This window comes from Cryptococcus neoformans, chromosome 12 (genome assembly GCF_000149385.1).
Source record: "Cryptococcus neoformans var. neoformans B-3501A chromosome 12, whole genome shotgun sequence".
Lineage (NCBI taxonomy): Eukaryota > Fungi > Basidiomycota > Tremellomycetes > Tremellales > Cryptococcaceae > Cryptococcus > Cryptococcus deneoformans.
The window spans coordinates 203,108-219,806 of NC_009188.1; the positions used below are offsets into that span (position 1 = coordinate 203,108).

General features: G+C 47.7%; 5 protein-coding genes across 5 annotated transcripts; 2 read left to right on the top strand and 3 right to left on the bottom strand.

The window, feature by feature from the left end:
- Window positions 1-61: 61 nt before the first annotated feature.
- CNBL0680 (hypothetical protein) lies at window positions 62-5,725 on the top strand (the record flags this gene model as incomplete). Its single annotated transcript, XM_767360.1, has 10 exons — window positions 62-4,395; window positions 4,449-4,530; window positions 4,592-4,776; window positions 4,842-4,996; window positions 5,059-5,078; window positions 5,158-5,160; window positions 5,214-5,228; window positions 5,285-5,355; window positions 5,417-5,486; window positions 5,567-5,725. 10 exons carry the CDS (start codon window positions 62-64, stop codon window positions 5,723-5,725), a joined length of 5,094 nt encoding a protein of 1,697 aa, XP_772453.1.
- A 1,528-nt stretch (window positions 5,726-7,253) lies between these two features.
- Window positions 7,254-8,652, top strand: CNBL0690 (hypothetical protein; the record flags this gene model as incomplete). The annotated part of the gene is made up of 7 exons (XM_767361.1): window positions 7,254-7,397; window positions 7,452-7,569; window positions 7,635-7,978; window positions 8,044-8,134; window positions 8,201-8,258; window positions 8,344-8,433; window positions 8,523-8,652. 7 exons carry the CDS (start codon window positions 7,254-7,256, stop codon window positions 8,650-8,652), a joined length of 975 nt encoding a protein of 324 aa, XP_772454.1.
- Window positions 8,653-8,903: 251 nt separating this feature from the next.
- Window positions 8,904-11,332, bottom strand: CNBL0700 (hypothetical protein; the record flags this gene model as incomplete). The annotated part of the gene is made up of 4 exons (XM_767362.1): window positions 8,904-9,706; window positions 9,764-10,699; window positions 10,759-10,928; window positions 11,010-11,332. The coding sequence occupies 4 exons, from the start codon at window positions 11,330-11,332 to the stop codon at window positions 8,904-8,906; spliced, it is 2,232 nt and encodes a 743-aa protein (XP_772455.1).
- Window positions 11,333-11,723: 391 nt separating this feature from the next.
- Window positions 11,724-12,871, bottom strand: CNBL0710 (hypothetical protein; the record flags this gene model as incomplete). The annotated part of the gene is made up of 2 exons (XM_767363.1): window positions 11,724-12,509; window positions 12,683-12,871. 2 exons carry the CDS (start codon window positions 12,869-12,871, stop codon window positions 11,724-11,726), a joined length of 975 nt encoding a protein of 324 aa, XP_772456.1.
- Window positions 12,872-14,637: 1,766 nt separating this feature from the next.
- CNBL0720 (hypothetical protein) lies at window positions 14,638-16,659 on the bottom strand (the record flags this gene model as incomplete). Its single annotated transcript, XM_767364.1, has 9 exons — window positions 14,638-14,802; window positions 14,925-15,100; window positions 15,210-15,330; window positions 15,445-15,565; window positions 15,689-15,841; window positions 15,930-16,055; window positions 16,153-16,232; window positions 16,337-16,415; window positions 16,589-16,659. The coding sequence occupies 9 exons, from the start codon at window positions 16,657-16,659 to the stop codon at window positions 14,638-14,640; spliced, it is 1,092 nt and encodes a 363-aa protein (XP_772457.1).
- Window positions 16,660-16,699: the final 40 nt, after the last annotated feature.

The window sequence follows — 16,699 nt, forward strand, 5'->3', positions numbered from 1 at the left end:
GGTAGCGCAAGTGGGACTACCAGACAAGCAACCAAGCCCTGGACGGCGTCCAAGACCATTTATGTCTATAGCAAATTCGTCTTCTTCACCAGAAGATCAGAATATCACCAGTCTTTTGGAAAATCATTCTCGAGAGACAGGAGAGCTGCCTAGTCCGCCTTTAGTTGAGGATCGTGCGGCACCGAATGGAATGAAACTCGATGGGGAGAACATTGTTGGTCAGAGTAATGGGATTAGTGCTGCTCAAGCGGCGGTAACCACATCTAGAACGTCTTCATTGACATCAAATTTAAACAGACCCCAATCGGTCTCTGGGGCTCAACCTGCTGTCGCTTCCTCTAGCAGATCTACCATCAATTCTCCTCCCAGACGATACCTTTTGATATCCCAACAGTCACCTTCGTCTCGTACGACACCTTGCAGATCTGCCGGTACTGCGTCTCCCACTTCAAGACCCCCAACTCCTCCATTACCGCCAACACAGTCAACACCTGTAACTGTATCAGGGCTTTCAGCGCCCTCGATACTCTCCCCTGTACCGGCTGCTTCATCAGCCATCTCGCCCACCATACCTTCAATACCTTTACACGCTCCACTTCCCTATCCTACACTATCTTTACCGCCTTCAGCTACACCAGCACTTCCAAATTCCTTTACACTTTCTGCATCCACTATCCTTCCTGCAGATTCTTCAACTTCTGCACTTCCATCAACTTCTGCAGCAGGTTTACCTGTGATGCCTGTATTCATTTCACCCGCTACATCTTCTCCAGCTGGTCCTGAACCATCAACTCTTCAATCCGCTTCAGAAGTCACAAAATCATCTAACCAAAAAGAATCGCCAAGGAAAACGGACTCCAAACAAGCGCCTTCCCCTTCAAGTACCCATGGTTTGTGGACGAATACAAGGCCATTTCACGCTTCTTCTAATTTATCAGCTACGTCTGGGAAATCTTCAGCAGCTTCGTCGAGATCGACATCTCGGACACTGTTACCTGGTCGTGCGGCTACGAGTGACAATGTTGCCGGTCCCTCAAAAACGACTTCTGTTTCATCAACTCACCCACCAGCTAGAGCCCCATCGTTATCTCTACCCTCAGAGCCAGAAAAGCAAGTTCACCCAAGGTCGCCATCTCATGAAGGCGTAGGAAAGAGGGAGAAGAAATCCAAGGCGCTTTCTTCTGGTACTGGCCAAAGTACACCCTCAAGATCTTCATTATCAACCTACGATGTGGCCTCAAATCGGAAAACTAAATCGACTGGCCTTAATGCGTTACCACAAAAGCCCTCCAGTGCAGGTAAGACCTCAAGTATCCCGCAAAGAACCAGTACATTGGCCACGGCCATGGCCATACGTCCGTTTATTCGATCGCCAACTTCTCCTTGTCGACCATCGTCGTTTGAAGCTTCCGGACCTATCCAGTCTTCCGGAGGAGCAGTAAAAGCCGCTCAAACTCAAGATAAAATACATCCATTGTCGACAACATCGTCCATATCTTCCCATTCTAGGGAAACAACGACAAAGGCCGCCACACCCTCCCACGTCACAATTTCATCACCATCGCCTTCCCAATCCACTTCAGCATTGACAACAGTGCACGTGACACAAGATGCTCAAAAGTCAGCAACAACCTCACCTACCAGAGAAAAGATACATCCTTCTAGAAGGAAGAGCCAGACAAGCGATTGTGTGGTTGCTCCGACAACTTCCCAGACTGCGGCCTCCTTGTCATATCCGGCAGGGACATCAGATGGGACTGGAGAAGCTGGTAAGAAGGCCGCGGAAACCTCTGTTCACGCAGGACCATCTTCCGCTGATTTTGGAGCATTTGTAGTGCCTCCTACAACCGCTATTGCATCCACGACTGTGTCTCCCTCGGTGACTCCACCTGAAGATGCTCCTTTTTTAAAGTCGGGTCCATCAGTTCATCCACTCTTTCACGCTGCGTCTGCAATTGGGGGTCAGGATACTTTAACCGAGACGGGAGCAGTTGGTGACGTGTTGTCGCAAGGATCAAAAGGCCGGGCATCATCACCCCGGATAACAACTACTGGAGCAGTTTCGCATCTTGTGCTACCTATTGATGTAGGCTCAGAAATCAAGCCAACAGCAGCGCCTTCACTCTTTGCATCAGGTGTGACTATCGAAAATGTCGATGATCAGGCTGCTGCGCAGCCACAAAACCAGGCACCTCTTCCGTCAGCTTTATCTGTTTTGTCGAAGAAGAACCTAGGGTCATCGTCCAAGGAGTCAAGCGTTAAATCTGCTGCATCGTCTGTCTCCAGCTCAAGCACCCTGGGCGATTCGGTTTCCGGACTCGGTAGAAAATCGCATCACAAGTCGACGCAGTCGATACCCCAAAGTCCGCTCCCGACGACTAATACCAGCAATAGCAGCGGCATAGAAGTCAATTCTTGGCTTAATCCGCAACCTTTCGGTCCTTCTTTCGCCGCTTCGCATTTGAATACACATGCCAAGAAGAAGTGGAAAGGAAAGGAAAGAGAGAAGGAGAGGGAAAAGGAAAAGGCTCGAGAGAAGGAAAAGGCGAAAGAAGAGAACGAGCAATTGAGGCGAAGACGAATGGCAGATTTGGAGAAGATTTCGGCAACCCTGGAAAAGTATAAAGGACGTATGGGCGTTGAATCTCGAACTCGCTCGATCCCTCGTGCGGATGGCGAAAACAGAAAGCGGCCGCCAAGTCCAGGAATCAGTGCAAGTACTGATGGGGAGGTGAGAGTTGTGAAGAGGAGCAAACCAGCGTGGGCTATCGGGCCTGAAAATGGACACGTCGCTGCCGCAATGGAGAAAGAAACAAATGACAACAAGAAGACGACGGATGCCATCAAAATCAATCATCAACCAGCAGCGTTTTATACTCCCCAGTTTGCTACTCCCACCTCAGCTGCTAAGACAACTACAACTCCTCTATCTGTTACTGCCGGCTTGGGACCACCAGTCAATTCTTCCAGCTCATCCAGTACGCCTTCATTGCTTAGTCGTTCGATTAATTTAGATATACCGAGGGAGACGCCGGAAGAGCGTATGGATGATGACGACGGAAATGATTCGACAGGTGGGTTGCTAGTCAGAAAAACCGGGAAAAATGATGCTGTCGAAGAGCAAGTGGAGCAAGTCCGTCTGGATTTGGATGATGTCTCTATACACGGTAGCTCCCCCGTTGGGCCAATTTCTACTTTCACCTCACGGTTTAGGAATGTGTCTATCACGCCCTCTCAGACTCAAAAGATATTAGAGCAGCCAGGTGAAGATGTACCTATCCGACGGTCTGCCATAAAGATAAATGGGAAGCAAAAGGCGCAACGCAGCAAGGATAAGAGTGATGGAAGCGAGAGTGAGGATGATGTTCCTCTCAACTGGCCTTCAAGGAAAGGAAAGGGGAAAGCCGCTCCCGAACCCCAAGATAATTCAGAAACACAAAGGGATGATGATGGTGTGAATTTGGGATCAAGCAATGGAGAGGAGGGGTCCAGCGACGACCACTCTAATCCTGTTCTACCGCCTTTCTTATTCAAAGATCGGCCTGCGCATGTGCGACAGCCGTTGCAGACACTTTTCAAAGGCGGATTTGTTGCAAAACATAGCTACCAGCGCCCTCTTGTCAAGTCTTCTGCTGTTTCTCCCGTTCCGAATGCCAATCGCACCTCCTCTGAGCCATCTGCCAAAGCTGACCTGCTGCCCCAAAAGCGCAAACGTAGGCCCAAGAAACTTACCAGAGAGCAATGGCACCACATCGCACAGAACCATTTGTCAGATGTTGATGACCTGCTTGACGAATCTTCAAAGAAGAGGTTGAGTCCGAAGAGTGCGGAGAAGCTCGGTGCCGATCTTTCCAAGCTCACAAGTCCTCGCGTTTTCTCTATCGTTTCTCGTTCAGAGCCCCGGTCAAAGGGAGCGCCCATTGAAGAAAATGATAACGAGTACTTTACGGACTCTGACTCACATACATCTGACATTGCCCTGTTCCTCCAACATCCTGATCCTCCTCCTCCTCCCGAGCGCATTCGAGAAGCCAAGCGCAATTTCGGTACGCGTACCATCGATCCATGGAACAGGCAGAAGCATACTTTTCGATCCAACCCGGCTCTGCATCGTGCCATCTTTGAGGCATATATTATGCAGTCTACGTCAATGGAAGAGTCGGGTGGGGATGATATCAAGGTGACGAATGAGGTCGACGCAGATGGTGGTCCGCCGGACTTTGAGTTTGTGTATTCAGATACTATGTTATATCCGGACGGTATACCGCCACCAGAGCTAGGTTTGGGGTGCGATTGTGATGGACCTTGCGATCCGGATTCTGAGACTTGTACTTGTGTAAAGAGGCAAGAGCTTTACTTTTATGATCTGGGCTTGAAAGGTTTCGCATATGATGAGTGAGTCGTTTTGACTATCGGATGCACCGTATTCTGAGTTGATATTGTGATAGAAATGGCAAAATCAGAGAAAACTCTGCTTCCATTTGGGAGTGTAACGAGCTATGTGGATGTCCTCCTGAGTGTATGAATCGCGTCAGTTGGCCTCTATACTGTCCATTATATCATTTCTTAATAATGATTATTTTCATGTTAGGTTATCCAACGAGGCCGTGCCAAGGATACCGGAATAGAGATTTTCAAGACCAAAGAAAAAGGTTGGGGTATCCGCGCTCGGTCATTCATACCAAGTGGAACATACATTGGCAGTTACACAGGAGAACTGATTAGGGAGGCGGAAAGTGAACGACGAGGAGTTACCTACACCGCCATTGGTCGAACGTACGTCCCTTCCCTTGTACATCTCTCCACACTGTATGACATTTGACGCTGACGCTTATCCACAGATACGTTTTCGACCTCGACGGATGGCAAATTCGGCACCCACCCAAGGGGTTGGAGAAGATTGATAAACGCGCCGCAGAGCTAGCTGAAGCGGTGAAAATGAGAGCCAAGGCTGCAATGCGAGAGAGCCAAGAAGATGCTTACAATGCATATAGTGGTAAGTTTCTTTCTCGTAAACAAGGGACCAACAGGAACGAGGCTGACGATGCACAAATTTAGTGGATGCTTTCCATTATGGGGTACGTGTATATTGGTCTTGGGCAGAAAGCTGTTGAATTACTGACGACTTGTATTATATCTTGTGTTTATTGATCATAGAACGTAAGCCTATTGCCCACTTGAAAAAGAGACCAGAAGCTGATCCACTGTCTTAGTTCACTCGCTATTTTGTGAGAGGTTCGGAATTCTTGATTCGAATTTGGATACTGATCAAATGAACTTTAAGAATCACTCATGTGATCCCAATTTGGCGATTACCCAAGCATATGTCAAGGACTTCCATCCAGAACGACCATTGTATGTCGCCATTTTTAAGAGTCAGAAGTGTCACAGAACTTCACTAAATACCGTTTCGTAGGCTTGTGATCTTTACTCGTCGAGACATCAAAAAGCACGAAGAACTTTGTATCAGTTACAAGGGTATACCCGTACGTCTCATATATCCTTTTTTAGCTTCTGGTTTTCCTTGAGAGATGTGGATGCTAACGATGTCTATGCCGACATACAGGATGACGACGTTCCATCCCCAGAGCCTGTCAAAAAGAAGAAGGGAAATAAGGGCAAGAAACAGATGTCTAAAACATCTGCTTCGGCACATCCGCCAGAGATGATAGCTTTGAATTCAGACAAAGGCCCGGTGGAAGTGAAGGATATCTGTCGATGGTAAGTGCACATTTGGCTGTTTCCTTCTTGTCCAAGGCGCCCCTGTAGTAAAAAAAAGGAGGATGCTGATCGGGTGGGGCAATGTGTAGCGGAGCGAAGAATTGTGATGGAAGGATGTTCAACTACGGCTCCTAGTTGGGCGAAGATTGTATTGCGACAAAGGAGTTGGCCAATAAACAAGGACAGCATTCCCCTGCGGCGAAATTTATTTGTATGAATAGTCATATTTTTGGCCCCATGTTGCCACTTTTGATTTAGCAATTTGTTTTGCATCTATGCACCATCTGCGCATGCTGCTGCCTCTATTCTAATGCCGGCTCAGTTGGCTTCATTGTTTTGATTATGGTATGGCGTTCCGGCTGGATAGTTTGCCGATTGGATACTGATATCGTTGGGAGATTCGCCTAGGGTGTGATCGAGGGCAAGCTGCAATTCTTTCACAAGCTCTTCTACAATTACCCGTCAGCAATTGGCCTCGCAATGCAAAGTGAAGAGGCATTTTACTGGATTGCTCAAGGACCTGTCTGTATTCTTCATTCGCTATCTTGATCTCATCTTGCAATTCTATTAATCTTTGCGCCTATACACAATCATTATGAATGTCAGCCGCACTCTGTTTTGATTCTCCATGCCCAAGAATGGAAAGAGAAATCGTAGTGATGTACCCGTTCAGAGCTGTCTCCGGGCCTAGGGAGTCCATCGATGAGATGTTGGATATCTTTCGATCTTCTTATGATGTCGGCGACAAAGGTTTCAATAGCAGCTGAAATTTGTCCATTAGCTCATCAATCATACTGAGCGAGTACCTAGGACCCCTCCCATCGTCCACTTTGTTTGACGTGAGCACCACCCAATCCACCAATCTTCCGATCCTCTGCCTTTCCAAATGTTTCAAAACCCATCACACACCTTTATACTCCACTCGGTTAGCTGCATTCGGGGTTGATAGGGTCGTGGGGATAGATATGGAAGTTTGTTCGAACTGGGTGCGTTTGGTGATATATTCGATTGACGTTGAAGTGATCGTTAATAGCTAGGAATATTGAGGGCAGACCAGGTCAGCCACTGGTGGCACTTGAATAATCAGGCGGAAGGGAGCTTACATCTAGGATGGCATCCTGCAGCTGAGTGATCATGTCCTGTAATATGATATTGGTTACTTTGCATGAAAAACAAGGATACTTGGGATACACACCATGTCAGTGGATAACTCTTCGTGGAGCATCGCTGGCGAACAGAGTGTATAGGGCCAAGGGACATTGACGTTCCCAGTCGTGCTTATCAAGACAATGTGGACATGCGACTGGAGCAAATTAGTGGGTGTGAGGTATGGGGATAGGCTGGAATGTACGAGTTGTAAATACAGAAGAAGTGAAAGAACAGAAAGAGAAAACGAGCCGACTCCTGTTCCAAGTCGCGATGGATTTGTTGTTGTTATTACTGTCGTTGTCCTTCGTTTACATCTCCATTCAGGGTAATCACTTTCTTCTCGTCTCTTATAACCAGCGAATTGTCTGTTTCTACAACACTCAATGTCCACATCAACAGAGATATACGGCTCCCTACATTCCATACTCAGCCCTGCTCTCATCCCACGGCATCGATCGTCATCCGAAATCTCAGATGGCCTCAAGAGGATACGCAGAATAATTTTGACGGAGGGTATACCAGAAGTCGTATGTTTTACTCTGTCAACAATATTGCAGGGATATGCTCACTACGATGTTTAGCCTGGTCGCCCTCCACTTCGTCCGAGAATATGGAAGCTCTTGCTCAAAGTGGACAACCTCCAGGCAGAAGATTATCTACGCTGGGTGTCCATGGGCCCTTCTTCTGATAGCCACAAAAGTCAGTCTATACTCGTTTTCAAGCTATTATGTCCACGATACAGGAGCGGTTGACCATTCAGACAGTCAAAAACGATACATTCCGGACACTGGCGACAGATACTCAATTCAAGGGCAAAGTCAAAGAGGACATGTTGATTAGGTTGTTGGAAGCTTTTGTCTGGAAGATTACCTGCACGCATGCTTACACCTGCACATTGAAGAAGGTGCTGATTGGAACTGTAGCCGCGGAGACAGAAGATGAATCCCAGCCATTCAAATACGTACAAGGGATGAACGTCCTCTCTGCTCCTTTCCTGTTCACCATGCCCTCTCAGCTCGAGGCTTTTCAATGTTTCTCAACATTCATCGAGGACGGTTGTCCACTCTATGTACAACCATCTTTGAAAGGTGTCCACAAAGGTCTTACTGTACGTTACTATATCTGCTCCTAGTAGGTATAAAGCGAAAGATTTGTGAGCTGATTAAAAAGTAGCTGTTGGATAAGTGTTTAGAGGTAGTTGACCCAGAGCTATATGATAGATTAGCGAGCAAGAACCTCAAAGCAGAGATTTATGCTTTCCCATGTACGTCCTCTCTTATGTCTTTTACAAGCTATGACTATCAGCGACTGACCACTATCATCTTTTTAGCTGTCATGACACTCTGCGCCTGTACGCCGCCCTTGGAAGAAGTCCTTCGCCTATGGGAGTACGTCCCTTTTATATCCTTCTCCTCATCTCAAATCCCAACTTTTTAAATACGTATCTATGCTGATGGCTTATTCGGGATTCAGTTTCCTCTTGGCATTTGGCTTGCATCTCAACATACTCTGTGTTATCGCCCAATTATTGCTTATACGTCAAGACTTGATGGATACGCCCTCGTACGTCTCTCACCACTTCACTTATTTCCTCCTCTTCATGCCAAATATGCGGCGTTACTCAGTTAACGAATGATGAAATAATCAACCAGACCGATGAAAATCCTTCGAACATTTCCCCCGCTAGAGGCACGGCCCGTCATCGGCGTGACCGTTGCCCTCGTGAAAGATATCCCGGAGGAGCTGTACCGAGAACTAGTAGCTCATCCTTTCTCCTGTTAAATGGGAGCTAATGGACGACAAAGAGAGCCCCGATGGACCGAGCGACTTGAACGGAATGTGTGGGTTGAGGGGAAATATTACTTGCTCTAGGACATAATTGTGTTTTTTATACTTTTTGTGACGAACGCCTATCAACGATGTAACGACATGACGACCCCCAATACTTTTTCAAACCTGGTTTACAGTACTGCATATCATACATCTAAATCTAAAAAAGATAGTAATCGCTACAACTTTCTCTCCTTTAAAGCCTAAAGCCCCTCCCATCCCCATGTCCGTCTCCCAACCATATGCCCACATTCCTCTCTATGTTTCCCTCCCATCCCTCCCCTTCCATCAACCTTCTCACCCTCCGCTCCCCTCCTTGCAGGACCTTCACAATCTGGGATGGTACAAAAAACACACGGCGCCCCGACCCCTTCTTGTCTATCTTTGTAAAGCTGGGCATCCGCGAGAGCTTCCCGGTACGGATTGAGGTAGGAGCGGTCAGAAGGGGAGGAAGGGACGACTTCAATTAGGCCAGAGGTGAGATTGAACGGCCCCGGTTTCCCATGTTCAGTCTCGTCATTCTCTTCTTCGCCTTCATTATTACGACGGGAAATGGTTTCGGAAGGAAGAGGGAAACGGAAGAGGCGGATGTCGGTGGGCGGTTTCGGAAGTACTTTGGCAGCAGCAGCAGAAGAGGAAGACGAAGAGGTTTTACCCTTCCCCCTTCCCTTTGCAGCGTTACTTCCGCCTGTACCAGTAGTAGAGTTTGAACCGCTTCCATTCTTCCCTCGCTCCTTCACCACCCACTCCTCCGCCTTCCTTTTCCCTCGATCATATTTATCTGCCAAATGGGTCGCCCATCCCAATATCCTCTCGAGACCTTCCATCCACCCGGCATGAAATTGATCTTCCCACTGTGCGACCTTGTTCGCCGGTAAGGTATGCGCTTCACCACCAATACAGATGGTTTTCAGGGTCGGTAATGGTGGGAGAACCATGTAAAGCTTGTCCTGAGGGGGGAGGGGCAGGTTGTTGGCTGATGATGAAGCGGTAGATGCGGATGTGCCTGCGCGACGACGTTCTCGTAAAGAGAATGTTGAATGAGCCGCAGACCGGTGCCCACGCCTGGACCGCATCAATTCGAGATTCCTCTGAATCTCCTCTTGCGCCTCCCTCGCCCTCCTGTCCTCTTCCGTCTCTCTATCGCCTTGATGCTCATCTTGTTCCCTCTGACCGACCTCGACCTGCCTGGCAGCTTCTGCAGTAGCCTCTGCCATCCGCACACGCTCTGCCACTTCCCAAGCTGCAATCTGTCTTTCCTTCTCTTTGGATCTTGTCAAACCAGCGTTGACAATCACCATGCCTAGATCGTTGCACAACTCTAACCCTTTTTCACGGGCCGTAAACCCAAAGAGGTTGACACGGTCGAGGACAAGATGTTCAAGCTTTGAGTATTGCTTGAGAAGAGCTGAGAGTGTAGTGTCGAGACGAACGTTGGTCGTGGATATATCCAGATACCTCAATTCTGGGAATAACGCCTGATTATAACTCCCTCTCGGAGGCGGCATGATTAACACCCTCGCCAAATCCCTCGAAGGGACGCGTAACCTCAAATGTGTCAAATTGGCCGCTACGGCCGCAGCCCCAAAGTTTGCCAAACACTGTATGTCAAAGAATACGATCGGTTGGGCAAAATGCTTTGGTCGAGTGATCCCAAGCTTTTCGTTCAAGAACGGGTTTCCAAACGGACCATGGCCGGTGTATGCTTTTGACCGACCGGCGTCAGTAGGGTTCAGGTCGGGGTCATCTACCGAAGTAGGTGGAGTAGACACGCCAGAGGCTTCTTCACTATCGGACGAAGGAGCGGTTGAAGCGGGCGCTGTATTAGCCATACGCAGATCGGCGAAAGAACTGGCCAGTGATGAAGTGGCAGAGTTACGCGCAGTGTTTGGGGCGGTTGAGCGAGGTGGGAGGTCTTGGACAATACTGATATGCGTAAAGTTGGGACAGACAGGCCATTGCCTTGTGAGTGTCTCTATAGCTGTATCAAAATACGACCCTACACTTTCTCATCAGTCAAGTTCCTTTGGTAGCGTGAAAGACAGCGATGCGACTGACCAGCCAAAAACTGATAATAGCTCGCCTGCTCCACATACGGTCTGAACCGCAACTCCATCCTCTCCAACTTCATACGTGGCCCCTCAAACATCTCTTGAAGATGTTCCGGCGCAAAGTTCGTGCCGATATTGAGCATCAGCGTATTGATATTATCCAGCCGACGCATCACGCTACCCCATAAAAATCAGCTTTATCTCTCTCTCATTCCCAGAAGGTAATTAATTCAAGGTCGAGATGGATAAAAGACACACTTGTTGAGAATATCAGCATCCCCTTGCCAGCTTTGCAACGCAAATGTCCTCGCTCCAACTCTCATCGCCTCATTTTCCTTCAGCTTTTTCCAAAGAGGCATCAACTGCCCGGCCCTATAGACTACTATATGCTTCCATAGATGTCTTTTGGAGATGTTGTGTTCCGGGAAGACTTTGAGGAGGGAAAGGGCCGTTAGCTGAAGAAGAGAGGCGGGGACGAGGGTGAGGAGGTGGTCAATGAGTTCTGGAGGGAGGCGGAGGATGGGCGAGGGGGCCTCGGAGGAGAGAGAGGGAGTGAGGGAAGGGGAGAGGGCGGCTGGCATGTTTAGTTGGGGGGGGAAATGAAGTGAAAATTGACAACTATTATGGGAGATGTATTACTCAGTCGTGGTCGTACTCCACCGGCAATCGGCAAATTCAGTGGCGACAAAAAAACATCGACAATTTATTTTTCACTTCTTCGCCTCCTATGATCGAGATAATACTAGTACATTAGTTAGGTTTATCGACGGATGCATAGTAGTAATCATGTCATGTCATAACAAGTCGTGTCTATGCTGTGTAACTATTTGTACTCAAATATACGCCAAAAAATCGTCCCAAAAACGGGCGCCTAATGCTCTAATGCAAACCTTCTAAAACAAATGTATCCTTCCCTCTCCCCTTCCCCCTCCTTCCTCCCAACTCCTCACTGACTCTCGCTCCATTCCTCTCCTATCGCATCCCGACCTCTTGCGCCCTCTCAACCATCACTATCGGCAACGCCTTTTGCCCCAACGACATACTCTCATTCCCAAACCCAAAGCCGTTCAAGCTTAACGCATCCGCCGGTGTACCCATACTGGGGCTCGCGATGGTATACTCTGTATCGCTCTCTTCGGTCGACACGAGGGATGGTGTGCCTGTTGGTGTCGGTGTCACTGATCTTTGAGCGAGAGTGGGGAGACCAAAAATGTTGAGACTTCGACTTCTACTTTGTCTCACTTCTTCGCCATCGCCATCTTCCTCGAGGGCTTGCTCATCCCCATGCTCTTGGATCGAGCCATCTTCATCATCGCACCCCACACTCTTCAACAATTCCGCCAACGTCGCAGACAACGACCTATACCCCTCAAACTCGGGATGCCTATCCCCATTCTCTCTGGTACACAACCTCGCAAACATCATTCTTCTCCTCTGCATACACTCATCCCACCCATCTTCCCCGTCTTGCATCTCTCCCTCACCATCGACATCACATCCCTGTCGGACAGAGTGTTCCCCATCGTCAGAATTGGTCTCGGTAGGTGGCGGAGTGTGGATAATAAAGGAATCAGAAAAATCAGAAGCGGATGGGGGAAGATCCTCTTCTTCATCAGAGAAATCTCCAAAAAAACATTCTCGTGGGCCGGAAAGACATCTGGAGCCTCGTTCGGGAAAGACACAGTCCCTCTCGGCGGAGGTAGGCGGTTCCAGTGGGGTACGGTCGTACTCTTCGTGCGAATATGTATCGTGGAAAGACTGAATGCTTATGTAAGCCCATGCTCAAAATCAAGACAAAAAAAAACCAAAAAGGGACAAGAGGCGGGGGAATGTGACGCAATCAAAGGAACCCCAGCGGAGAAATAAATGACGCGCAAGGAAAAAAAAGCCTGTGCGCGACTTGGATGTCTCAAAGGAAGGAAGTGACTTACAGCGACAGCACACCCATTCTCCTCTTGCCATCTCACAGTCTTCACCCGCTTCCACGACGTAACCGCCACTGCCGCCTCGCCACTAGGAAGGAAAGATGGCGAATGATGTCGCGTACGCGTAGGAGAGAGACAAGAGCGAAGACGCTTGGTCGGGAAATCCGTATTGTGTATCTTCACAGGATGTAACATGATTGCTTATTAAAGTCACGAAAATGATTTGTTAAGAATGGATGCGAATGTGTATGCGATGAGTGATGGGTTAATAAACAGGTAATGGGAAAAGTGGCGATGCGGACAGAGTTGCTGACAAAAAAGGCAGATGATGCGATGTAATATATGCGATTTGTTCAGAACACCAGAGCGAAGAGTATAATGTCGAGTCCTCGACAATCGCACTAGTGATCAATGTTCATGACGGACGTGGAGCGAAGGGTGTCGAAGAGATGTATGATTCAATGAAAAAAATTAGAAGTCGAACCGAAATCAACTTCTAAAGGACTATTTCAGTCTTTTGCTCTGACAGCTTTGCCCTTCTACGCGTATCGAAGTATCAGCGAAAAACCGGTCCCCAAAATAGCAAGTCGCAAGTCGCAAGAAGCTTTCAAAACGCGGAGATCACTCACAAGGACTGATCTGATGATTCGCTGGAAGAAAGAGAGGCAACTTGAACAGCTGCTACTGTCTGCGCTCTATTTGGACACTTTGTCCAAACTATACGCGCGCACGCGGAGAGATGTGCGGAGGCGAAATTTCCGAAATGAAAGCGGAGAAAGCGCCAAGTGATGAAACACAGCTGTGCGTCCTTGTTGGCTGCCCTGTGTCTTGGAAGAGGGCTAAGACGTCGAAATGCTATGCGATTATGGTATAATCGGGGCAAGTCGGCAATCCTCTTAATCACACTATATATCTTTTCCCGGCGTTAAGGAAAAAAAAGATATCAAGCAAAAAAGCGAACACGGATTGGTTGTGTGGCGATGGGAGATGCTGTGACTTGAGTGGGAGTGTGTAAACGGTAGCTGAATGGGGAGGATGGAGCGGGTTGCAGGTTATTCACTCCCGGATCGCCAGATTATCGATGAAAAACGCGATTTGACACGGGGTGGCCTTTTTCTTATTATGATAGGGAAAAAAGAACCCAAATGATGCCCTAAGGACTTGGGATCCGCTCAACGTTTTAATGGGAATGTTGACCTCTGGTGGCTAAGAAAGGCGACAGGAAAAAGCGGAGGGTAGACACTCTTTTCTGCTCTCTGCTATTCAGGTGTTGACTGGTTGACTTGCTGGCTGAGCCGACAAGATCGATCTGTTGTCTGTTGTTGATTGTTGATTGTTGACCTGTGTGTTGTATACTCTAAACCAAAAGCAGGAGGCAGCACGCAGCACGCAGCACTAACGCACCAACCCAAAGAAGGGATGTCTAGCTGGCTCTTGCTCGAATGGATGTGCAGATATAAGTGGCATGCATCGGGGATTCTTGGGTGCACCAAAAAAACACCAGCGTAAGCAGAGATCCGTCATGGGGCGGAAAATTACCCTTTTAGGCAAGTTTCGGGGGGGATCCATATGAAATGCCGCGAGTGGCACTATCTTTTTCGCCGGGATCCATAACGCCTATTTGTTTGTTTCCTTTGTTTGTTTTCCGCCCTTCCCCGTCATTCTCCTGCACTTGTCCGTGCAATTTATTTAGTTACCCGGCTGAACAATTGTATTCCCGGCTAGTATAACCTAACCTTCATCTATCTTCCGCTATGCCTTCCATGATACACGCATGTCTCAAATGTCTATTGTGATCTGTCTGTTTCATGAGAAAGCCCCCTTTCCAATCTACACAAACTAATACCCCGGAGTGCGACTTTCACGACGGTGTCTTAGTTCTGTCCTCTTGGGATCTTGCGTATACATACTACTTTTAGGCACGTGTAGCAGCATAAAACGCTCATTCGGTTCATTATTTATTATTGTCTACCCATAATATCCTTAATTCTCAACATACAATCTAAAAGCTGCAACTCTTCATCCCCTCCCTCGCACAATCCTTTATCGCATTCTGCGATTGCAATGCCGGCCAAACTCTTTTGAATGGCTGGGATACTTGGAATGGGTATGAGAGTGTCGTGGATCTATATTTTCATTTTTTCAACGTTCAGTCAGTTCTGCTCCTAGATATTCCGTATATGGGAATAAAATGGAATAAAGTATGAGAAAGAAAGGAAAAAAGGAGAAGGCAACAAATAAGACCCACCTGCTCAAGCACTTGCCCTACACTCCACCCTTCCCGTTCAACTCGCGTCACAGCAATCTTAACACCATCAAATCCTCTTGCCAGACTGTGATCGATCCCAGTTTGCCTATCGACGCCCATCGCAGCGAGGAGATCTGTGATCAGATCTTCTGGGACAACGCCAGATATTTCGTGTACTAGAGATACAAGAAGACGATGCAAGTCAGCTTTCGAGATCTTCCTCTTCCTCGCACGGTTAACTGCCCGATACAAGCCCGCTGCAATACAAAAAATAAAAGCACATACTGGATAGAGCAGAGACAGGCATAGGTGGCTCGATTGAACTATGTAATCTCTGAGCTGTTTGGAGGTATGTAATCGCCTTTCGCAAATCACCCCCAGCAAGTTCAAGAATAAGCGAAATCACCTATCCCATTGAGGTCAGTGCGTAGAAACAAAAAGAAAAAGGGAAGGCGAGCTGTTAGAAGGAAAAAAGGGGGTAAAGGAAGAGGATAGAGATAAAGAGGGACCAACGACATACTCCGGGATCGGTTTGTACACCTTCATTCTCTGCAATCATCTCCATTCTCGCTCTTGTACTCCCCTGTTCGAGTGGTTTGAACCTAAACTTGCTACATCTTGACGCGAGGGGCTCAATTATCCTATTTCCTATCATCAGCTATTCAGCCACTCATTTACTCTTTCCTCTTCCATTTCTCTGTCGTTGCCAAACCCAAGCAGAATGGACGGATAAATGGATGAATGGATGTGTAAATGGAACGCACCTTGTAACATAATTGCACACAAGACAGAATCGAGTAATCTTTGAATACGTCTCCATAATTCTTCTCAACGCCGATTGCGCATCCTGCGTCATGGAGTCCGCTTCGTCCAGGATGATCAACTTGAACGGTGGGCATGGGTATTCTTTGCCATCTCTACAAATCCCCCCCATTCCCATTCCATGAGCACATTGTTCCCCGGAGATAGTACAGTAGATATCATGGAAAGGGAAATTGGACATACGAAGATACAGCAGGAGCATGCCTCGGTGTTTCCCTCGCAAAACTCTTTATCTTCTCCCTTACTACTGAGATACCTCGTTCATCAGACGCATTCAACTCCAACACTCGCGCACGAAATAGGTCGGGGCTATCGAATGGGAAATGGAAAAAAGAAAGCGTCGTGGTTAGATACGGTTAGCATAATGGATCAGAAGAGGCAGGAAAACTGGTGAAAGACCACGTACCCGAAAAGCTGACGAGCCAAAGCCAAAATCGTACTCGTCTTTCCAGTCCCTGGAGGACCATAAAACAACATATGCGGTAACTACACACCTCACCCATCAGTTTTTTCTTTCATCCTCATGCAATTTACTAGCTTCTCTATCGCTTGATATTGCATATTATGTGATGATTAGGGGTTGAGCTCACGTTGGTTGAAGCTAAGGCCTTTCGAAGGACGGCGACGGTGTTGTCCTGGCTTGAGACATCATCGATTGTTTTCGGACGACTAATCATGGCAGTGGAAAGGAAGGGAAATATCAAGTTAGCATTCTTGTTCATTACCAGTCGGTCCCAGTTCCTTCTCGTCCTAAAATCTGCAACATTTCTACGTGCGTAGCGGAAAAGAGAATGTGGAGGATCGTGGAAAGAGAAAGGTAGGAAGATGAAGAAGGGACGTACTACTTTTCGACCCAGGGCTGGAGTTTAGGATCTTTAATAGGAACGACTGGTCGGGGAGCGAATGCCGACATATTTTCAACTAAATGGATTGAATATTAGTAAGAGTAGGAA